We start from the raw sequence: 19,021 nt of genomic DNA, 5'->3' as shown, positions 1-19,021 counted from the left end.
TCTGTAGCCTTTCTATATACCAATAACAAGCAATTGGAGAAAGAATACAGGGAAATGCTCCCATTCACAATTGCTGCAAAAAATTGTCTTGGAATAAATCTGACAAAAGACACCAAAGATCTCTACAATGAAAATTTTAAATCATTAAAGAAAGAGATTGAGGAAGACACCAGGAGATGGAAGGACCTCCAATGCTCATGGAAGAATTAATACTGTGAAAATGGCCACCCTACCAAAAGCAATATATAGATTCAATGCCATCCCAGTCCGAATCCCCATGACATACTTCACAGAATTAGAAAAAAAATCCTTAAATTCATATGGAGGCACAAAAGACCCTAGATAGGCAGCACAACCCTGAGCACAAAGAGCAATGCAGGGAGGATTACTATACCAGATCTCAAAGTACACTACAGAGCTATAGTCATAAAAACAGCATGGTACTGGCATAAAAATAGACACATAGATTAACGGAACATCACTGAAGACCCAAGCCCGAGTACACACAATTTCAGCCACCTGATATTTGACAAAGGTGCCAAGAACACACAATGGAGGAAACACAGCACCTTCAACAAATGGTGCTGGCAAAACTGGGTCTTGACCTTTAGAAGAATGAAACTAGACCCTTATCTTTCACCTTGCACAAAAGTCAATTCCAAATGGATCAAAGACCTCAATGTGAAACTGGAAACCCTGAAACTATTAGAAGAAAATATTGACAGTAACTTACAGGATATAGGTGTAGGAACAGATTTTCTAAATTGTACAGAAGTTACTCAGGGATTAAGGTCAGCAGTCAACAAGTGGGACCTCATTAAACTAAAAAGCTTCTGTACAGAAAAAGAAACAATCAAAAAAGTGAATAGAAAACCCACAGAATGGGGAAAAAATTTTCACCAGTGACACATCTGACAGAGGTTTAACATCCAGAATTATAAAGAACTCAAAAAACAAAGACTTGAGAAACTAAATGACCCAACTAAAAGATGGGCTAAAGATCTAAACAGAGAGTTCTCAGAGGAAGAAATAAAGATGGCTAAGAAACACCTCAAAAAGTGTTCAACATTTTTAGTAATTAGGGAAATGCAAATTAAAACCACCCTAAGGTATCACCTTACCCAAATCACACTGTCTAGAATCAAGAGAACAAATGATACCAAATGCTGGTGAGGATGTGGAGAAAGGGGAATGCTCATTCACTGCTGGTGGGATTGCAAATGCTTGCAACCTCTATGGAAAACAGTGTGGAGAGCTCTTAAAAAACTAAAAAAGAACCTACCATATGACCAGGTTATACCACTCCTTGGCATATACCCAAAGGACTCATCCTATTGTAGAGACACTTGTACAACGATGTTTGTTGCTGCTCTTTTCACAACAGCTAAGAGATGGAAGCAACTTAAGTGTCCTTCAACTGACGAGTGGTTAACAAAAATGTAGTATATTTACACGATGGAGTTCTATTCAGTAGTAAAGAAAGATGAAATAATGAAATTTGCAGGTAGATGGATGGATCTAGAAACTGTTATACTAAGTAACACAGACTCAGAAAAACAAATGATGTATGTTCTCCCTCATGTGGATCCTAGCATGAAATCCTTTTAAATTCCAGGTCCTTTTAATGAGATGATGCTGTACAGCAGTCCCTTCTGCATGAAATAACTACCATCGTCATGACTTCAGCTGAGCCTGATGGCTAAATATTGGGCTTGTTGACAGTTGTGTTCATTCCTTAAAGGAGGGCCAAGCAGAGTCATTGGAGCCTCACTGGAGTATCCAGCCACTCTTCCCAGCAAAGTGTATTTAATTTGGCCCTAATCACACATGGCCTCCTGGATTTGGAGAGGGCTAAAGTATACAGTCTGGGGAAGGCTAGGAAGAGAAGGTATGACCCATGCTGAGTAAAGGCTTTCCACTGTGCATACCCTCAGGTCATACATACACCTCAGCAAACCATCAGTTATTTCAGTAAGTAAGCTCAATAAATTCATTGGTTCCCCATTAAAACTTTAATTAGACATTGGCTTGACACTAGAACCTTAAAGGGAATAAGCATTTTTCCCCAGGAGAAGAATTCTCACAACAGATGGAAAATTTATTTGTTAAAGCTTTTATGTCTCATAATTATTTTTTTTAAAAAAAAGAAAGAAACTGGGTGTGGTGGCGCACACCTTTAATCCCAGCACTCAGAAGGCAGAGGCAGGTGGATTGCTGTGAGTTCAAGGCCAGCCTGGTCTACATAGTGAGTTCCGGTCAGCTGGGACTACAAGGAGACCCCGTCTCAAAAAAGACAAAAAAAAAAAAAGGGAAAATGAGAATGTAAAAGATGTTAAAAGGATATGGGAATGGAGATATTTACCAAAATAGAAAAAATGAGAAAGCCTAAGCAAGTGATGAAGGTCTGTGTAGGTTTGTTATGATATATAAAGGATGAGAGAAAAATAATATAAACATCTTAAAATTTCTAAGGTCATAGTTTAGTCAGCTCATTTAAGGAACAAAATATATATCTAGTCAAATTTTATCTGAGAATATTTGTTTCTTTTTTCCCCAAGTTTTATCTACACAGCACATGGTAATTAAAAGTACCAGACTAAGCCAGGTGTGGTGGTGTACACCTGTAGTCCCAGCACTTGGGAGGCAGAGGCAGGCGGATCTCTGTGGGTTCAAGGCCAACCTGGTCTACATAGTGAGTTCCAGGCCAGCTGGGGCTACAGGGAGACCCTGTTTCAAAAAGACCAAAAAAAAAAAAAAAAAAAAAAAAAAAAAAAAAAAAAAAAAAAAAGTACTAGACTGATGGAACTAACCTTATTGGATATTTAAGAGCCATACTTTGAGGCCTATACTAATCTGATCAGAGGGACTTAAAGGACAGGTTTTGCCCCTTGTGTTCCAAGGTCAACTAAGTTCCAAGGGACTGTGGAACATCCCTCAAAAGGTCCTGTAACTGTGGTGAGTCACCTGTCCTCTTGTTCATGGAGACCCATTGAGATGGACTTGAACCAGTGTCCAGTCTACAAAGAGGAGGGTCAACTCAGAGAAAACATCTCATCCATGCTTCCAAGTGAAGCCAGACATGGTTGAACAGGACCTTTGACTTGTCTTCACATAGATGGAACTGGTAAGAGAAAGGATCCAGGAGCGCCTCCCAAGCCCATGTGACCCCTGAGGAACAGATCCTCAAACAACCTTAAGTGTAAAAATAGATTTATTTGGGCCAACTGTATGGTCTTAAATGTCCAAAAGGAAAGTATAACCAAAGAGTAAAGTCATCAGTATATTTAAGAGTTCAAGGGCTTACAGTTTCCAGATATTAGGCTTAAGTCCATATAAAAAGTTAGACAATTATTTATCATTGATGATTTTGTTCCTAATCAGAAAGTGCTGCTCAGATGTAAGACTTCAAATCTTGGTCTCCAATACTGTAGTGCCCACCTGTAGCTAAGAGAGACAACCTGTGATTATTCTAAAATGATGGATAAATTTGTTTTCTCCCCCTATCTAGAAGCCTTTGAGAGGGAACACGACACTGATTCTAACCACTCCAACCTGAAAGCAAATCCTGAATCCATCACTCTGGAGTCCAGCTTTGGCAGACAAAAGAAAAATGAGGAGGAAGCCAATAGAGGGATGCTTTTAGAAGCCCTTGTCAAGAAATTCCAATGGACTCTCATATGAACATTTGAAAATTGCCCTGTTCTGACCTTTTTTCTAGTTCCCTATCTAGAACTTGTAATGCTAATTACTCTTTACTTCTTCACACACACACACACACACACACACACACAAAGTGTTATGTAATTTTGGAGTCTTTTATAGATAGACCCACTGTAGGGGTACCCCAATTGCATAACCCCGTGTCCCCCTGTTCAGCAAGGAAGAAGCCAGAGTGGTCTGTGTCCCTATTTCCTATCGGCAATTTGGGTAACCTTTTCAGAGGATAGTGTGATAAGAAGAGGAGGTAGGGCTTTGACAAGGTGTCAGCACCTTTCTTTCATTAAGGGGAAGGCATGAGGAAAGTACCAAATGGCAGCAGACTTTTAAACTTTAAATAGACAGTTCTGAGGGCTGGAGCTTGCCTTTTCATTTGACTTCATCCTCCAAGGAGTTCTACCACTTTGGTGCACCTATTTCACTTCCATTAAGTGAGTGAGAGTTGCCCAGGTGACATGGGTGACTGGAGAGCCTTAGGGAAAGTCCTGGACAAGATCCAGGCCTACTCCACTGATGGAGGGAAGGTGTGGCTGTCAGTCCTCTTCATTTTCAGAATCCTGCTGCTGGCGACAGTCCAGTCAGCTTGGGGTGATGAGCAGTCAGCTTTTCACTGTTAACACTCAGCAGCCTGGTTGTGAGAACATCTGCTATGACAAGTCCTTCCCCATCTCTCATGTGTGCTTCTGGGTCCTTCAGATCGTATTCATGTCTGTGCCCACACTCCTGTACCTGGCTCATGTGTTCTACGTGCTGAGAAAGGGGAAGAAACTGAACATGAAAGAGGAGCTCAAAGTGGCCCAGACGGATGGTGTCAACATGGAGATGCACTTGAAGCAGATTGAAATCAAGTTCAAGTATGGGTTTGAAGAGCACGGGAAGGTGAAGATGAGAGGGGGTGAGAACCTACATCATCAATATCCTCTTCAAGTCGGTCTTTGAAGTGGCCTTCCTGCTGATCCAGTGCTACATCTATGGCTTCAGCCTGAGTGCCATCTACACCGAGTGCCATCTACACCTGCAAACGAGACCCCTGCCCCCATCAGGTGGCCTGCTTCCTCTCCCGTCTGACAGAGAAAACCATCTTCATCATCTTCATGCTGGTGGTGTCCTTGGTCTCTTGCCTTGAATATCATCCAACTCTTCTGTGTCTTCTTCAAAGGTATTAAGGATTGTGTGAAGGGCAGGAGTGACCCTTACCACGCCACCACTGGCCCTCTGACCCCCTCTAAAGACTGTGGATCCCCAAAATACGCCTATTTCAATGGCTGTTCCTCTCTTACCTATGTTCCCTCCTGGGTACAAGCTGGTTACTGGTGACAGAAACAATTCCTCCTGCCGTAATTACAACAAGCAAGCGAGTGAGCAGAACTGGGCTAATTACTGCGCCGAGCAGAATGGAATGGGGCAGGCAGGAAGCACCATCTCCAACTCCCATGCTCAGCCTTTGGATTTCCTGGATGATAACCAGAATGCCAAAAAAATTGCTGCTGGACATGAACTCCAGCCATTAGCCATTGTGGACCAACGACCTTCAAGCAGAGCCAGCAGCCGTGCCAGCAGCAGACCTCGGCCTGACAACCTGGAGATCTAGCCAGGCTTGCGAGCATCAAGATGCCACTCATTGTGGAGGAGAAAAAAATGGTGCTATAGAAAGCACACCTGAGGTGTTCATTTTGCTCAGTAGAGGTGGTACTCAACAGCCTTAGTCAAGAGGCTTAGGAAACAAAGGCATTACAATACCTAGGTTCTTTGGGGGTGTCTGGGATAGGTGGGTGGAGCAGGTGGGGATAAGGGAGGTACATGCTGGTATTTAAGGTAGTAGATTCAAGGAGCTTAAATTCTAAATAAGATTCACATTGGGTGAACATAGGTAAGGGCTTTCTCCTTCCTCCCACAGCCAATACCCCTAAGAATGGTTCTGTATATGTGAGAGAGTGGGTGCTAATTTTTATCTTTGTTTTACCAAGAAACTGAAATAGCTTTGGCCACAGATAAATACTTCCCCAATCGTACATTTTCTCTCAGTACAAAAAGAACATTGTCCTGTCCCTGTTAAAACATTCCATTGTTAAAATTTTCACTTTGAAGGTAAGCTTTCTAGGCCTTGACCCTCCAGGTGTCAATGGACTTATGCTAATATATATATATATGCTACTATATATATATATATATATCAATTAAAAATTCAGACAAGGCTCACAGAAAGATTCCCATGCATTTGCATCTCAGCTGGTTCTTCTTCACATCTGTTCCATCATGTCACCATCACTGGTTCATCATTCCTCAACTGCTCCTCACATTCACTGGATGGTTTCTGTCAACAGTTTTGAAATAGTCGGGTTGTCATTTAGTGGTTTGAGTTAGCATCAGGGAAGCAAGCCATGCTCAATGTTTAACAATCACTTCTCTGTGTGTGTGCAGGTGTGTGTGTAGTGTGTTTTATTTTCATTATTGGTACAAGTAGATGTAGTATAGACTCACAATTTCAGATTTGAATCTAATACACACACACTGTTCAAATTAACCTTCCTCATGGGTTTTTGTGGTGTGGGCCAATATGGTGTTTACATTATATAATTCTGGCTGTGCAAGTCAAACAAACTTTTTTCCTAAACTATTTTTTCCCATGTATCCTATTATGGATACTGGTTTTGTTAATTGCAATTATTATTCTCTTTTTTAGAATGTAGCAGTAATGTTATTACTGAAATGATGTCCTTTCTCTAAAATACAATCATTGATGCTTGAATGATAGAATTTTAGTACTGTAAACAGGCTTTAGAATTAGAAAAAATGCTTAGAGTGGACTAGTTAAGTGCCTAAGTGAATTCTGCAGTAACTGGTATCTGGTTTTGCCCTACTTAACTACACATTAATTCAGCACTTGTATTCTGAGTTTGACAGTCTTGGGATGATCAGCAACTTTGTTTGCACTAAGAATTTATTTGGAATGCAAGAGGGGTTGAGAGAGGTTTCCGAAGTGCACATTTTTGGCCTTTGGAATGGAGTATGTTGCTAAGAGGCCCAAGGACATTGTGACTTTTAGCCAAAAAAACAAGTTTTTTTTTTTTTTTTTTTTTTTTTTTTTTTAAATCTTTATACTAAATTAAAACTTTATTGAATAAAGAACTCTCTCCAGAGCACATGATTGGATGGGCTAGGTCTACATTACATGTAATGAAGCTGAACTTGACAGTAGTTTAACATGGAACATCAAACAAATTAGTGTTTTTCCATTGTACAAAACCATTTATGTAGCTGATGTGCAAGAAAAGTATGAAACTCAACATTCACCAATCATCTGTGATGAACTAAAAAAAAGGCACTTGAAGAAACTGGTAGATGTCTTTAGCATATGGTTCAAATAGCACTGGATCACCAGGAAGGCCACTTCGAAAACCGACTTGAAGAGGATAGTACCCAGTGTTGCTCAGTGATAAAGAACTGCACTATCAAGTTGTGAAAAGACACAGAGAGAATGCCAATGCATACTCCTAAGTGAAAGAAGCCAGTCTAACTACTGCTAAGTCCAACTGCATGATAGTCTAGTAAGGGAAAAATCATGGAGGCAGTTGCCAGGGCATTAGAGGAGAAAGGGATGAACAAGGGAGCACAGAGAATTTTTAGGGCAGTGAAGCCATTCTGTACACCACTGTACCAATGGATACATGCCATCATACATTTGTCTAAACCCACAGAATGCCCAACACCAAGTGTGAATCCTCGTGTAAACTATAGACTCTGGAGGTAATGATATGTCAAAGCAGATTTGCCAACCATAACTCATGTACCACCCTGGTGTGGAATGAGGACAGTGACAGAGGCTGTGCATGTATGGGGACAAAACAGTGCTTAACACCTCTGTATTTTCTGTCCAATTTTGCTGTGAATGTAAAACTGCTCTTATTGAAAAATAAGAACCACTATGTCCTGAAGACAAGATCAAGCATATCAGGCAGGGGTGCAGGGTCAGGTCTGCGGCTCTGTAGGGCGAAACTAGGAGGACCCACTTGAAAGAAGGCCCGACAACAGGGTTTCTCCACACTCCACAAAGGCTAACCCTGAGCCAGTGACGGGACTTTTTATGTCTGGCTAGTTCAGGGCACACAGGATATGGAGAGGGATGGTGCTTAATCCCTGCACCTGCCACTTCCTGACTGTGCTCTTGGGTATGTCACTTCAGCAAGCTGAGCTGTCTTCCTCATTTGTGAAGACAGATATGAGCTTTGTAAACTGTTGAACACTTCATGCCAGGTGTGTGTTGGTTATGCTACATGGCCACAGCTGTTCCCTCATGGTCAGCTCCTGGCTTTCGAGGATAGGTCTACATCTTAGTGCGTAAGATCCATAGCTCATGTGGGGACAGGCTGTGAGAGTGAAAGTGCCAGTCCTAGAGCTGTCTGTTGTATGTGACATTTGCAGTGGAAAGGATAAAGCTCCAAAGATTTCCACACACATCAACACACAATATAGTCATCCAGCCAACAGAGGCACAATGACCAAGTGTCCCTTTCATTAAATGGATGACAAAATGAAGAGCAGCTCCCACACAATGGCTTGGAAGACTGGGGAGTAGCATCCAGTGAACAGAAGCCACATTCGCTGAACTCCCAAATGTTTGATGCCTGGCTCTTCCTCTTTCCAACACAAGAAACAATCTGGGAGAGCAATACTTAAAAGTTCAGTGCAGGTGACCATTTACTGTGTGTCCAAGAGTTAAAGCAGAAATTTATTAAAATCCACTTATAGAGTATTTTACACACATACACACAAAGAATAGAGTCCTCAATATCCAGTCAATCAACTTCTCAGAACTGCTTCATAAGAAAATGAGTTTCTTTGCCCTCCACCCCCGGAAGGTATTTCTGCTGTTTATGTTCCTGAAAATGATGCATTTAATAACACCACCTTCATAAGAACAATCCTTAGAGATCCCAAACCTCTGCAGAGAGTAAAGATACTAGCATAGAACCTTCTCCAAAATTCAGTGCCTCGAAACAGAGGTGTAGTGCAAGAAAGACATGAATTGGCGGCTCCTCAGAGGCTGTGCATACACTTAGAGGAAGACCACTGGAGAGCTCAGGTCTCAGCTGGGTGGCCCTAGCTGCGGAGTGTGGCCAGTCGGGACTGCATGGCCTCCAGGTCCTCTTCTTCCTCCTCCTCATCCTCTGAAGCAGCCATTGCTCCTGCAGGTTCTGGCTCAGGAAGGGCATCGGTCACTTTACTAGGTGCTTTGCCTAAGGCCCCTGAAAAAAAGAGACAGAGCATGGCTGAAAAACCCACTGACTTAAGGAAGTGACTGGGAAGTGGTTCCCAGTCTTTCATTCTTGGACCAATGACAAGGGCAGTGGAACATGCTACCTCGGGCAGGGATTTGCCCACTGTGACAAATGTGCACACAACGACTTGTCACAGCAGAAAGTCCTGGTGTTCATGCACATGTGCAAGAGACAGAGAAAGAAAGAGAGAGAAAGAGAGGCTGAGAAGACTGTTTGAGACTAGCATGGACCTAACAGGACTCTACTTCAAACGCCACCACCAAAAACAAATTCAAAAGACAACAGAAAAAAAATATAATTTATTTCTAAATTTTCACAAAATATTTTCTTAGAGTAACTGCTCTTAAGCTCAGCAGTTAAAGAGCACTGGCTGTTCCTGAAGAGGACCAAGGTTTGGTTCCCAGCACCCACAACCCTGCCAACAACCATCTTAATTCCAGTTCCAGAGGATCCAACACCTTCTTCTGGTCTCATACACATTTAAAAAAAAAAATTAATTAAAAAAAATTTTTTTAATAACTGCTCTTCCAACAATTTAAAACAAATGAATAAAATTAAATCTCATCATTTTAGTAAACATAAAATTCAGAAAATCCAGAATTAAAAAATTAAGTTTAAAAACTCGCAGAAATAATTATTTTTATTTATTCCTCTGTTTAATATTGGTATATTTTTACGTTAAACTAAAAGTAAAATGTATATTAATTTGAATTTCCAACAGCAGTTTTCACAATGAAAACTAAAAATTCTTTATTTCTTTAAAAATGGTTATGGTTTTACTGTACTTATTTCTCAATAACTTGAGGGGCTGAAGAGATGGCTCAGAGGTTAAGAGAACTGGCTGCTCTTGCAGAGGATCTAATTCCTAGCACCCACAATGGCCCCTAACTGTCCATAATTCCAGTTCTAGGTGAATCTGACGCCCTCTTCTGACCTCCACAGGCATTGCATGACACAGGTGCACTTACATATATGCAGGCAATACACTCATACACATAAAATAAAAAAGTAATAAATTTTTTTTAAAGAAATAACTTTACTACTCTAACAAAAATGCAGACAGGACTTGGACCCTGAAGCTAGGGGACAATGTCGTGAGGAGGGAAGGGCCAGTAAGGGAAGAGCACACTTCCTTGGATGTACCTGCTGTGATTTCAAACAGGATTCTGTCAATTTCCATTTCTGCTGCTTCTTCCATTTCTTCCTGATCATCCATGCTTTCAAACGTGTCCTCTAACATCTCCTCTATGATCCCAGCCTGAGAAGAAAAATGTTACTTTCCTCAGCTGTTAAATGTTTCTGACAGAAACGCTAGATACCACTCAGACCCAGCTGGAGTCTCTCCAAGTCCAGCCTACCTTCCCACGGCTGAGACAGAAGACAGGGGTGGAGGAAATGCTGGATGCTGTCCTCTCTGCAAACAGACGAAGGCCCAAAGGGACACAGTACTCCATATGAGGCACTGGAGCTGGGAGTGCCCTTGGCACCATCAGTGGTATCTGCATGACTGACGATGGCAGCAGCACTCATGAACACAGGCTGACAGGGTGAGGACACCCTGAGTTGTTTGTGACATGGATCTGGCTAGTATCCTATTTTGCCCAATCTCAGATCCCTTTCCCAAGCCAAATGAACAAATAAACTCATATTCATGTTTACCAAGAAGGATCCACATTGACCTAGCTAAAGAAAGTCGCCTTAATGCTGGGGTCTGCCAGTCAACACACAGCACTTGGGAGGCTGAGGCCAAAGGATGGTAAAAGAAAGAAGTTCGTAATCTGGACTACACAGCAAATTCTAGGCGTGCTTCAGTTGATACAGTGCGATTGCCTTAAAAATCAACCAAACAAATAAAAACCCAACCAAACAAAAAAGAGGTTGAATAAATACTAATTGGTTTAAAAGGCCTGTCAGAATTAGACTTTACCTAACAGCCCTTCTCACTGTGGAGGAAGAAGTCAACATTCACCTGTTTACTCATTCAGTATAACCATTCACCAAATTCCTGATCTACGCTACAAACCCAGGTACTGAGGATAAATGGAACGACTAAGAATGTGTCCGCTCCTTCAGAGCTGGACCACTATGGAAGGCCAGTGTGTACTTGATTGTGTATCACTGGGTACACTCAGCCCTCATATACAAGCTTTACTCTGAATCATTATACTTTCAGTTTCACAAGCCATTGTGAAAAAGATCCCACGTTTCATTTTTAATAAAAGCTTTCCCTCATATGTTGGTGGCTACCTAAATAAAATGTGCAGGCCTGAAGTCACTGCAAGATTTACCCTGTCATCCATTTCTAAATGCACAATGATCACCAGCCTGGTATATACCACTGTAAGAAACACACCCTCCTCTATTCCCTGCTAACTGCTACTACCCACACATTTTCATTTTAAAGAGCCCTGGTCTTTTCTTCCCCCCCCCCCCCCCCCTCCACGACAGGGCCTCACTGAGGAGCCCTGGCAGGCCTGTAACCTGCTATGTAGACCAACTTGCTATGTAGACCAGGCTGGCCTTGATCTCACAGAGATCCACCTGCCTCTACCTCCCAAGTTCTGGGATTAAAGGTATATGCCACCATACCCAGTTTATCATGTATTTCTGTCAATGTTTTTCTCCAGCCTCTCCCATACCCTAATATGGTTCACAACACACTCTGGAAGACAAGATTTCCATGTACAAGAATTTGGGATGTACACTCTTGACTGCCAGGCCACAGCAGCTGTACACGGTGGCAGCTCAGGCAGACACACTTATGCTCCACTTCTAGTACTTACTTAGAACCCAAGAGACCTTAGAAAAGCTGCCTGGCAGCTTCAAGCCTCAATGTGCTATGTGAAATATCAACCCTAACATAATAGCTGGGAGAACATGACAGGGAAAAGTTTGCCACATGCTATCAGCTGTGGTGGCTTAGTAGCAGTGGCCTTCTTACCCCTGTCCCTGTCTGAAGGCCACTAGTGTAGCTCCTTGCTACACCCTGAGGGTGTCAGGTACTTAGTCCTCTCCATTTGGTTCTCAGTCTCTCCTTTTTGTAGTTAAAAACAGGGGTTAGCAAATTACAGGCTGCAAGCCTGATCTGCCTGTTCTTGTAAACAGAGGCTTCATTGCCACAGTCAGCTCAGTTGGTGTAAATGCTATCTAGAGGCTGTTTTTACACTGACTGGCAGAGTTGAGTAGTTACAACACATGAATGACCCAACAAAGCTTACAATGCATTTGTCCTTTAGCATTTTAAGAGAACATGGTACCAATCCCTTGCTGGCCTCACTAATACTGCCCTGGAGCAGTGGAATGCTTTGTCTCTCCTGGCGTCTCCTGGGACCCCTGCCTTTGCTGGAGATCTAGGTGTACTTCTGCTCTTCCCAGCACGTGCAGTCTGACCCAGCCTCTGCCATGCTTGGCACAAATGGTTTCAACCAGGGTCAAGAGTCACTCCTTTACTTAAAACCATTCTGTGAAGCAGCTGCAGTATCTCCAGTCACGCCAACCCCCTCACCCCCCCCCGGTCTAGCCCTGGCCACTTGCTCAGAGCGTGTCCCAGTGGTTTGGAAGGGAAAGCACTAGCCGAGTCACCTTCATCATCTCTTTGGACAGCTCCCGCATGGTGGCTTGGATTTCTGGGATTTTCACAAGGCTCTGCATGGCCTTCATCACTTCTGTGCTCTTCTGCAGGGAACCAGCCACTCTGAGGACCGCTGAAAAGGAAAGACTGCATGGATTAAGACTGTTACAGAGACAGAATGAGGACGGAGAGTCCAACCGGGGACCACTCTGATAAAGGAAGCAGTACTGGGGACTAGCTAACTTACTGCTGTGTCTTAACGACACATTACTGTGTTGGATAAAGAAGAGATTTTTTTAAAATTTATTTTTATTTATTTACTTATGTTGTTCTTTTTGAGACAGGGTCTGCCTATAGCACCAGCTGGCCTGGAACTCATTATGTAGACCAGGCTGGCCTTGAATCACAGAGATCCACCTGCCTCTGCCTCCCGAGTGCTGGGATTAAAGGCATGTGCCACCACACCTGGGCCTTAATTTATTATTTCTATTGTATGTTTATGAGTGTATTACCTGCATGTAATGTACCTATGTCATGCAATGCCTGAAAAGGTGAGAAAAGGCTATTGGATTCTCCTGAACTGGAGCTGGGGACAGTTGTTAGCTGCCATGTGAGTATTGGGAATTCAACGCAGGTCCTCTGCAAGAACATCCAGTGCTCTTAAAGTCTGAGCTAGGGAGATCTTTTTGTTTTGTTTTTATTTTTGTGTATTTCATACAGAATATCTTTATCATATTTATATCTCCTTCTCCATTGGTTCCTTCCCATAGCTCCTCCACACACTGGAATTCATACATCTGTCATTTTTGTTAAGGTCTATCATGTCAAGTTAGTGTTCCTAGATGTGCCTCAGAGGAAGTTCATCCACTGAGGTCTAGTCAGCCTATCTAGAGTCCCTCCCTTTAAGATCAGCTCTTCCTCACCCAGCAGTAATCAGCTGCCAATAATTCTTCGACTAACATTGGGGCCTACTGTCAATTTTCAGTTCTGTGCTGGGTTTTTCTCTGCTTGATTCTGCATGGGTCTTGTGTGTGCTGACACTATTGCTGTAGATTCATATGAGAAGGGTCCCAGTAGTCTGTAGAATTCTATTTGCATATGGTCATGCACCTCCTCCCAGGCTCTTACAATCTTTCTGACCCCTCTTCCCCAATGGTTCCCAAGTCCTGGGTGGGTGGATTTTAATATAGGAGTCTTGTTCAAGGACTCACACTCTATAGATTCTTATTCTCTTCGTTTTGGCAATTTGTGATCTTTTGTTTTCCTGCCCCTCTGTTGCATGAGTGAGCTTTACTGATGAAAACTGAAAGATGCATTAGTGTTCTCTTTATTCCTTGCTCTATGTTCCATGAGCCTTAGATGTAAAGGTTGCATCCCAGATGTGCCACTGTCTTAGTTTGTTCTTCATTGCTGTGACAAAACACTCTGACCACTACCAACTTGGGGAGGAAAGGGTTTATTCAGCTTACATATCCCAGGTCACAGTTTATCCGGGAGCCCAAGGTAGGAACTTAGGGCAGGAACCTGGAGGCAGGAGCTGGAACACAGGCCATGGAGGAAAGCTGCTTACTGGCTTGCTTCCCTGGCCCCTGCTCAACCTACTTTCTTATGCCACACAGGCCCACCTGCCCAGGGGTGGCACCACCCACAGGGGGCTGGGCCCTCCCACATCATTCATCAAGAAGATGCCCCTCAGACATTGCCACAGACCAGTCCAATAGAGGCAATTCCCCAACTGAGGCTCCTTCAACCCAGGTGTGTCAAGTTGACAATAAAGCTAATTCAGCACAATTGACCCCTTGTCAACTTGACACACAAACATCACTATTAAACCATAAGCTTTCCAATTCTTGTCCCCAAGATATGTTAACATTAATATAACAACATAAGACAGTACAACCTTAAAAAACCCCCAGTCCTTAAAAAATTCAAACACTTAAAAGTCCATAGTATCTTAATAGTCTCTTAACTGTGGGTGGGCATCTATAAAATCCAAAACAAGTACTGTCTTATTTCAAAGGGAAGAATCGGGCACCAAAGTCCAGCAAAGTAGCTCGAGGCTGGACATCTGGGATTCACTCGTGATCTTCTGGCTCCAAAGGGTACTGGCAGCTCCACTGCTCTGACTCTGCTGTCCACAGCACACTCAGCTCATCTCACAGACCCAGGCCAGCTCCATTCCACACCTACTGCTGTCATTGGTGGTAGTCCCACGGTCCCGGCATCTCCAAAAAGCTGGGGTCTCCACTGAAACTGAGGCTACACCTTCACCAATGGCCTCTTCTTGCCTCTTGGAGTGCAAAGCCTCAGATTCTCTCCATGACCCCTTCAATCCTGGGGTCTTTGCTGAAACTGATGCTGCACTTTCACCTATGGCCTTTCCTGGCCTCTCAGAGTGCCAAGCCTCAGCTGCTATCTGTGACCCCTTCATGCTTTCAACACCAGAACCATGCAGGAGACTCTTACTCATTACCAAGTCCTGCTTCCAGCTTGAAATAGAGGTAAAGGTCCCCTCTGTGTGCTGACCCTGAGGAAATACCTCCCAGAAGACTTCACCACAGCATGCTGGTCTCTTGTTACTTACAGCTGATTTTTCAGCCCCAGCTAACCAGCATCAATTATGCCAGTAAAGCAAAGATTTTACTTCAGGTTCTGGTCTCTTCTTAATCACAGCTGATTCTTCAGCCCCAGCTGACCAGAATCCACACAGATTCTCCATCCAAAATCTCACATGAACAGCCCTGATGGTCTCTGCTTCCCTTTGAAGCTTCACAAGCCAGGCCTCCATTGTTCACAACTTTTTCAGCATAACTGTTCAAGCTCCACAGCAACAAACTCTAAGCATGCAATGGCTTTTCTAGCCCAAAGTTCTAAACACTTCAACAGTCCTCCCCAAAACAGCTGGGTCAGGTCTGTCACAGCAGTACCCTACTCCTGTACCAATTTCTGTCCTAGTTTGTTCTTCATTGTTGTGACAAAATATTCTAACCAATACCAACTTGGGGGGGAAAGGGTTTATTTAGCTTACATATCCTGGGTCACAGTTTATCAGGGAGCCCAAGGTAGGAACTCAGGGCAGGAACCTGGAGGCAGGAGCTGGAGCACAGGCCATGGAGGAAAGCTGCTTACTGGCTTGCTCCCCTGGCCCCTGCTCAGCCTGCTTTCTTATGCAACACAGGCCCACCTGCCCAGGGGTGGCACCACCCACAGTGGGCTGGGCCCTCCCACATCACTCATCAAGAAGATGCCCCTCAGACATGGCCACAGGCCAGTCCAATAGAGGAAATTCCCCAATTGAGGCTCCCTCAACCCAGGTGTGTCAAGTTGACACTAAAGCTATCCAGCACAGCCACTTAGACTTGGACAATTCTCAATCTCTGTGTGTGATCAAGTGTGGAACTCTGTAATAATCTGTCTGTTGAAAAAGAAACTTCTTTGATGAGTAATGACTGGGCTTGTATATAAGGATTTGAGGGAGAACACATGTCTTTTGTTTTCCTGAGTCTGTGTTACTTCACTTAGTATAAGAGTTTCTTGTTCCATCCATTTACCTGCAAATTTCATTATTTCATCTTCCTTTACCGCTGAGTAGAACTCCATTGTGCAAATCTACCACATTTTTGTTATCTACTCATCAGTTGAGGGACACTTTGGTTGCTTCCATCTTTTAGCTATTGTGAAAAGGGCAGGAACAAACATGGATGTACAGGTGTCTCTGTAATAGGATGAGTTTTTTGGGTATATGTCAAGTGCGGTTGCCGGCTGTGGCTGCTCTCCTCCGGCTATGGCCGCTCTCCTGCTCTCTTAGTTCCTCCGATCAGTCGTCTGGTCTGGACCCCAGGCCTGGTGAGGAGTCTGCGCCAGCGTCGCTGCATTCAGATGCAGGAGACCAGGTTCAGTGACACAGAGCTGCTTTATTGCAGGAAGGCACAAGCTTATATGGGGTAGTGGTCCAAGCACAGCAAGTAGGATACCTCATTAGCATAACAGGTTTAGCGTCCTATCACAGAATAGTGGGTAGGATGCCTCATTAGCATACTGGGTTTCAGATTACAGAGCCTAGATTTCTGGAAACCCCATGACCGTGACTGTTGCAATATCTAAGTGTTGCAATTTGGATTCCAAGGGTGGTGACTAGGGAGTGGTGAGCTCTAGGCATCAGTCTCATGATCTACCAGTGGGAGCAAATGTCACAAGGTGTTCCTTGTGGCTCCAGCGGTTGGGCCGTTGCCTCAGGCCTACTGTATGGCTGTCAACAAGACTTTTACCCTCAAGCCTGTCTCCCACAGTAAAGGAGTGGTAAAACTGGGTCACATGGTAGGCTCATTTTTAGTTTTTTAAGAGTTCTCCACACTACTTTCCATTGGGGTTACACAAGTTTGCAATCCCACCAGCAGTGAATGAGCATTCCCCTTTCTCCACATCCTTGTCAGCATTTGGTATCATTTGTTCTGTTGATCGTAGCCAGTTTGGGGTAAGATGAAATCTTAAGGTGGTATTAATGTGCATTTTCCTAATTACTAACAATGTTGAATACTTTTTAAGATGTTTCTTAACCATCTTTATTTCTTCTTTTGAGAACTCTCTGTTCAGATCTTTAGGCAATCTTTTAGTTGGCATTTGTTTTCTTGATTCTTTGTTTTTTAGTTCTTTATATATTTTGGATGTTAAACCTCTGTCAGATGTGTCACTGGTGAAGATTTTTTTTCCATTCTGTGGGTTTTCTATTCACGTTTTTTATTGTTTCTCCTGTTGTACAGAAGCTTTTTAGTTTAATGAGGTCCCACTTGTTGACTGTTGATGTTAATTCCTGAGCATCTAATGTCTGATTTAGAAAATCCTTTCCTACACCTATACTTTGAAGTTTACTGCCAATATTGTCTTCTAACAGTTTCAGAGTTTCAACTTTGACATACATTGAAGTCTCTGATCCATTTGGAGTTGACTTTTGTGCAAAGCAAAAGATAAGGATCTAGTTTCGCTCTTCTACAGATGGAAATCCAGTTTTGCCAGCACCATTTGTTGAAGATGCTGTGTTTCCTCCATTGTGTGTTCTTGGCACCTTTGTCAAATATCAGGTGGCTGAAATTGTGTGTACTTGGGTTTGGGTCTTCAGTGACATTCCATTGATCTATGTGTCTATTTTTGTGCCAGTACCATGCTGTTTTTATGACTATAGCTCTGTAATATAATTTGAGATCTGGTATAGTAATTCCCCCAGCATTTCTCTTTGTGCTCAGGATTGCTTTGGCTATCTGGGCTTCCATATTCATATTAGGATTTTTTTTTCTACTTCTGTGAAGTATATAATGAGGATTTTTATTGAGACTGCATTGAATCTATACATTGTTTTTGATAGGATGGTCAATTTCACAATATTAATTCTTCCAATCCATGAGCATGGGAGGTCCTTCCATTTTCTGGTGTCTTCCTCAATCTCTTTCTTTAAAAATTTAAAAATTTCATAGTAGAGCTCTTTGATGTCTTTGGTCAGATATCTTGAGGTTATTGTGAATTGGGAGGGTTTCCCTGTATTCTTTCTCCAATTGTTTGCTTTGGTATATAGACAGGCTTCTGATTTTTGTAGATTAATTTTGTAATCTGCCACTTTACTGAAAGTGCTCATCAGTTCTAGGAATTTTGTGGTAGAATTTTTGGGATTGGAGAGATCATTTTTTGAGACCAACTCTCACCTGGGATACTATGCTGAGAGTTATCTGGGCATTCACACCAATGGGCCAGTGTGAGAGTGGCCTGAAGGTCTGCAGTTGACCTTCAGAAAAGGACACCAATTTAGTACAACACATGAGGGTAAGTCACAAAGAAGAGAGGCACAGTTCTAGATCACACCAGGGCTACAATGGAAAACAGAGGGCTCCCATAAGATGATTTACCATAAGCAGAGCCCCCCCCATACAAGAGACAATTGATAGTGCTATATGAAGAGCATGTTGCTGGTCCCCCCCAAAACGAGAGAGATTGGGATAGAATACAGTGAGTTTATGTGGGTCAGCATGAGGGGGCTACAGTTCCTTGCTGGAAGAGCCTTTTGTGGTCCAACACAGCACATGTACCACTATCTTCTTTCCAAGAAATTGTCAGTGAAGCAAATGGTCATTTCCCTTTCAATGTCTTTAATGTGTCAAAATAAAGAGTTAGCAACCCTTGCAATCTGTTTTGGGATTTCATGAGACTTAAAGTTTTGAGAACCATTTACTATACACCAAGCTGTTCACTTACACTGGCACAGATTTGAACCTGCTACAAATTCCAGATCAGGAAGTGTTCATGTCTACCAGAAAACACAATGACTAAAGAATGGCTGTCTGACACACAGAGTGCATTTTATGATTTTCCTAAATAAAGAGGGACATTTGTTAGTGGCAGGAATACTTCATGTCTCTTACCACTGGGATAGGAAAGTAAATGTTTGTTTATGAAAGGTAGCATGAAG

General features: G+C 42.8%; 2 protein-coding genes and 1 pseudogene across 3 annotated transcripts in view; 2 read left to right on the top strand and 1 right to left on the bottom strand.

The window, feature by feature from the left end:
- Kdm3a (lysine demethylase 3A) overlaps positions 1-4,529 on the top strand; it is an 81,881-nt gene extending 77,352 nt beyond the window's left edge. For both annotated transcript variants that reach the window (XR_001872524.2, XR_003850105.1), the window contains exon 29: positions 4,414-4,529. The gene's annotated coding sequence lies outside the window, so the exon portion shown is untranslated. The remainder of the gene's footprint in view (positions 1-4,413) is intronic.
- LOC103737053 lies at positions 3,945-5,806 on the top strand (annotated as a pseudogene).
- A 2,584-nt stretch (positions 5,807-8,390) lies between these two features.
- Positions 8,391-19,021, bottom strand: part of Chmp3 (charged multivesicular body protein 3) — a 40,456-nt gene continuing 29,825 nt past the window's right edge. Inside the window, exons 4-6 of the mRNA XM_008836734.3 lie at positions 12,579-12,700; positions 10,140-10,254; positions 8,391-8,963 (exon numbers count right to left, since the gene is read on the bottom strand). Of these exons, the coding sequence (XP_008834956.1) occupies positions 8,818-8,963; positions 10,140-10,254; positions 12,579-12,700 (383 nt within the window). The 3' untranslated portion in view covers positions 8,391-8,817. The remainder of the gene's footprint in view (positions 8,964-10,139; positions 10,255-12,578; positions 12,701-19,021) is intronic.

This window comes from Nannospalax galili, unplaced genomic scaffold (assembly GCF_000622305.1).
Source record: "Nannospalax galili isolate Female #2095 unplaced genomic scaffold, S.galili_v1.0 scaffold138, whole genome shotgun sequence".
Lineage (NCBI taxonomy): Eukaryota > Metazoa > Chordata > Mammalia > Rodentia > Spalacidae > Nannospalax > Nannospalax galili.
This window is presented reverse-complemented; position numbering and strand designations above follow the sequence as displayed.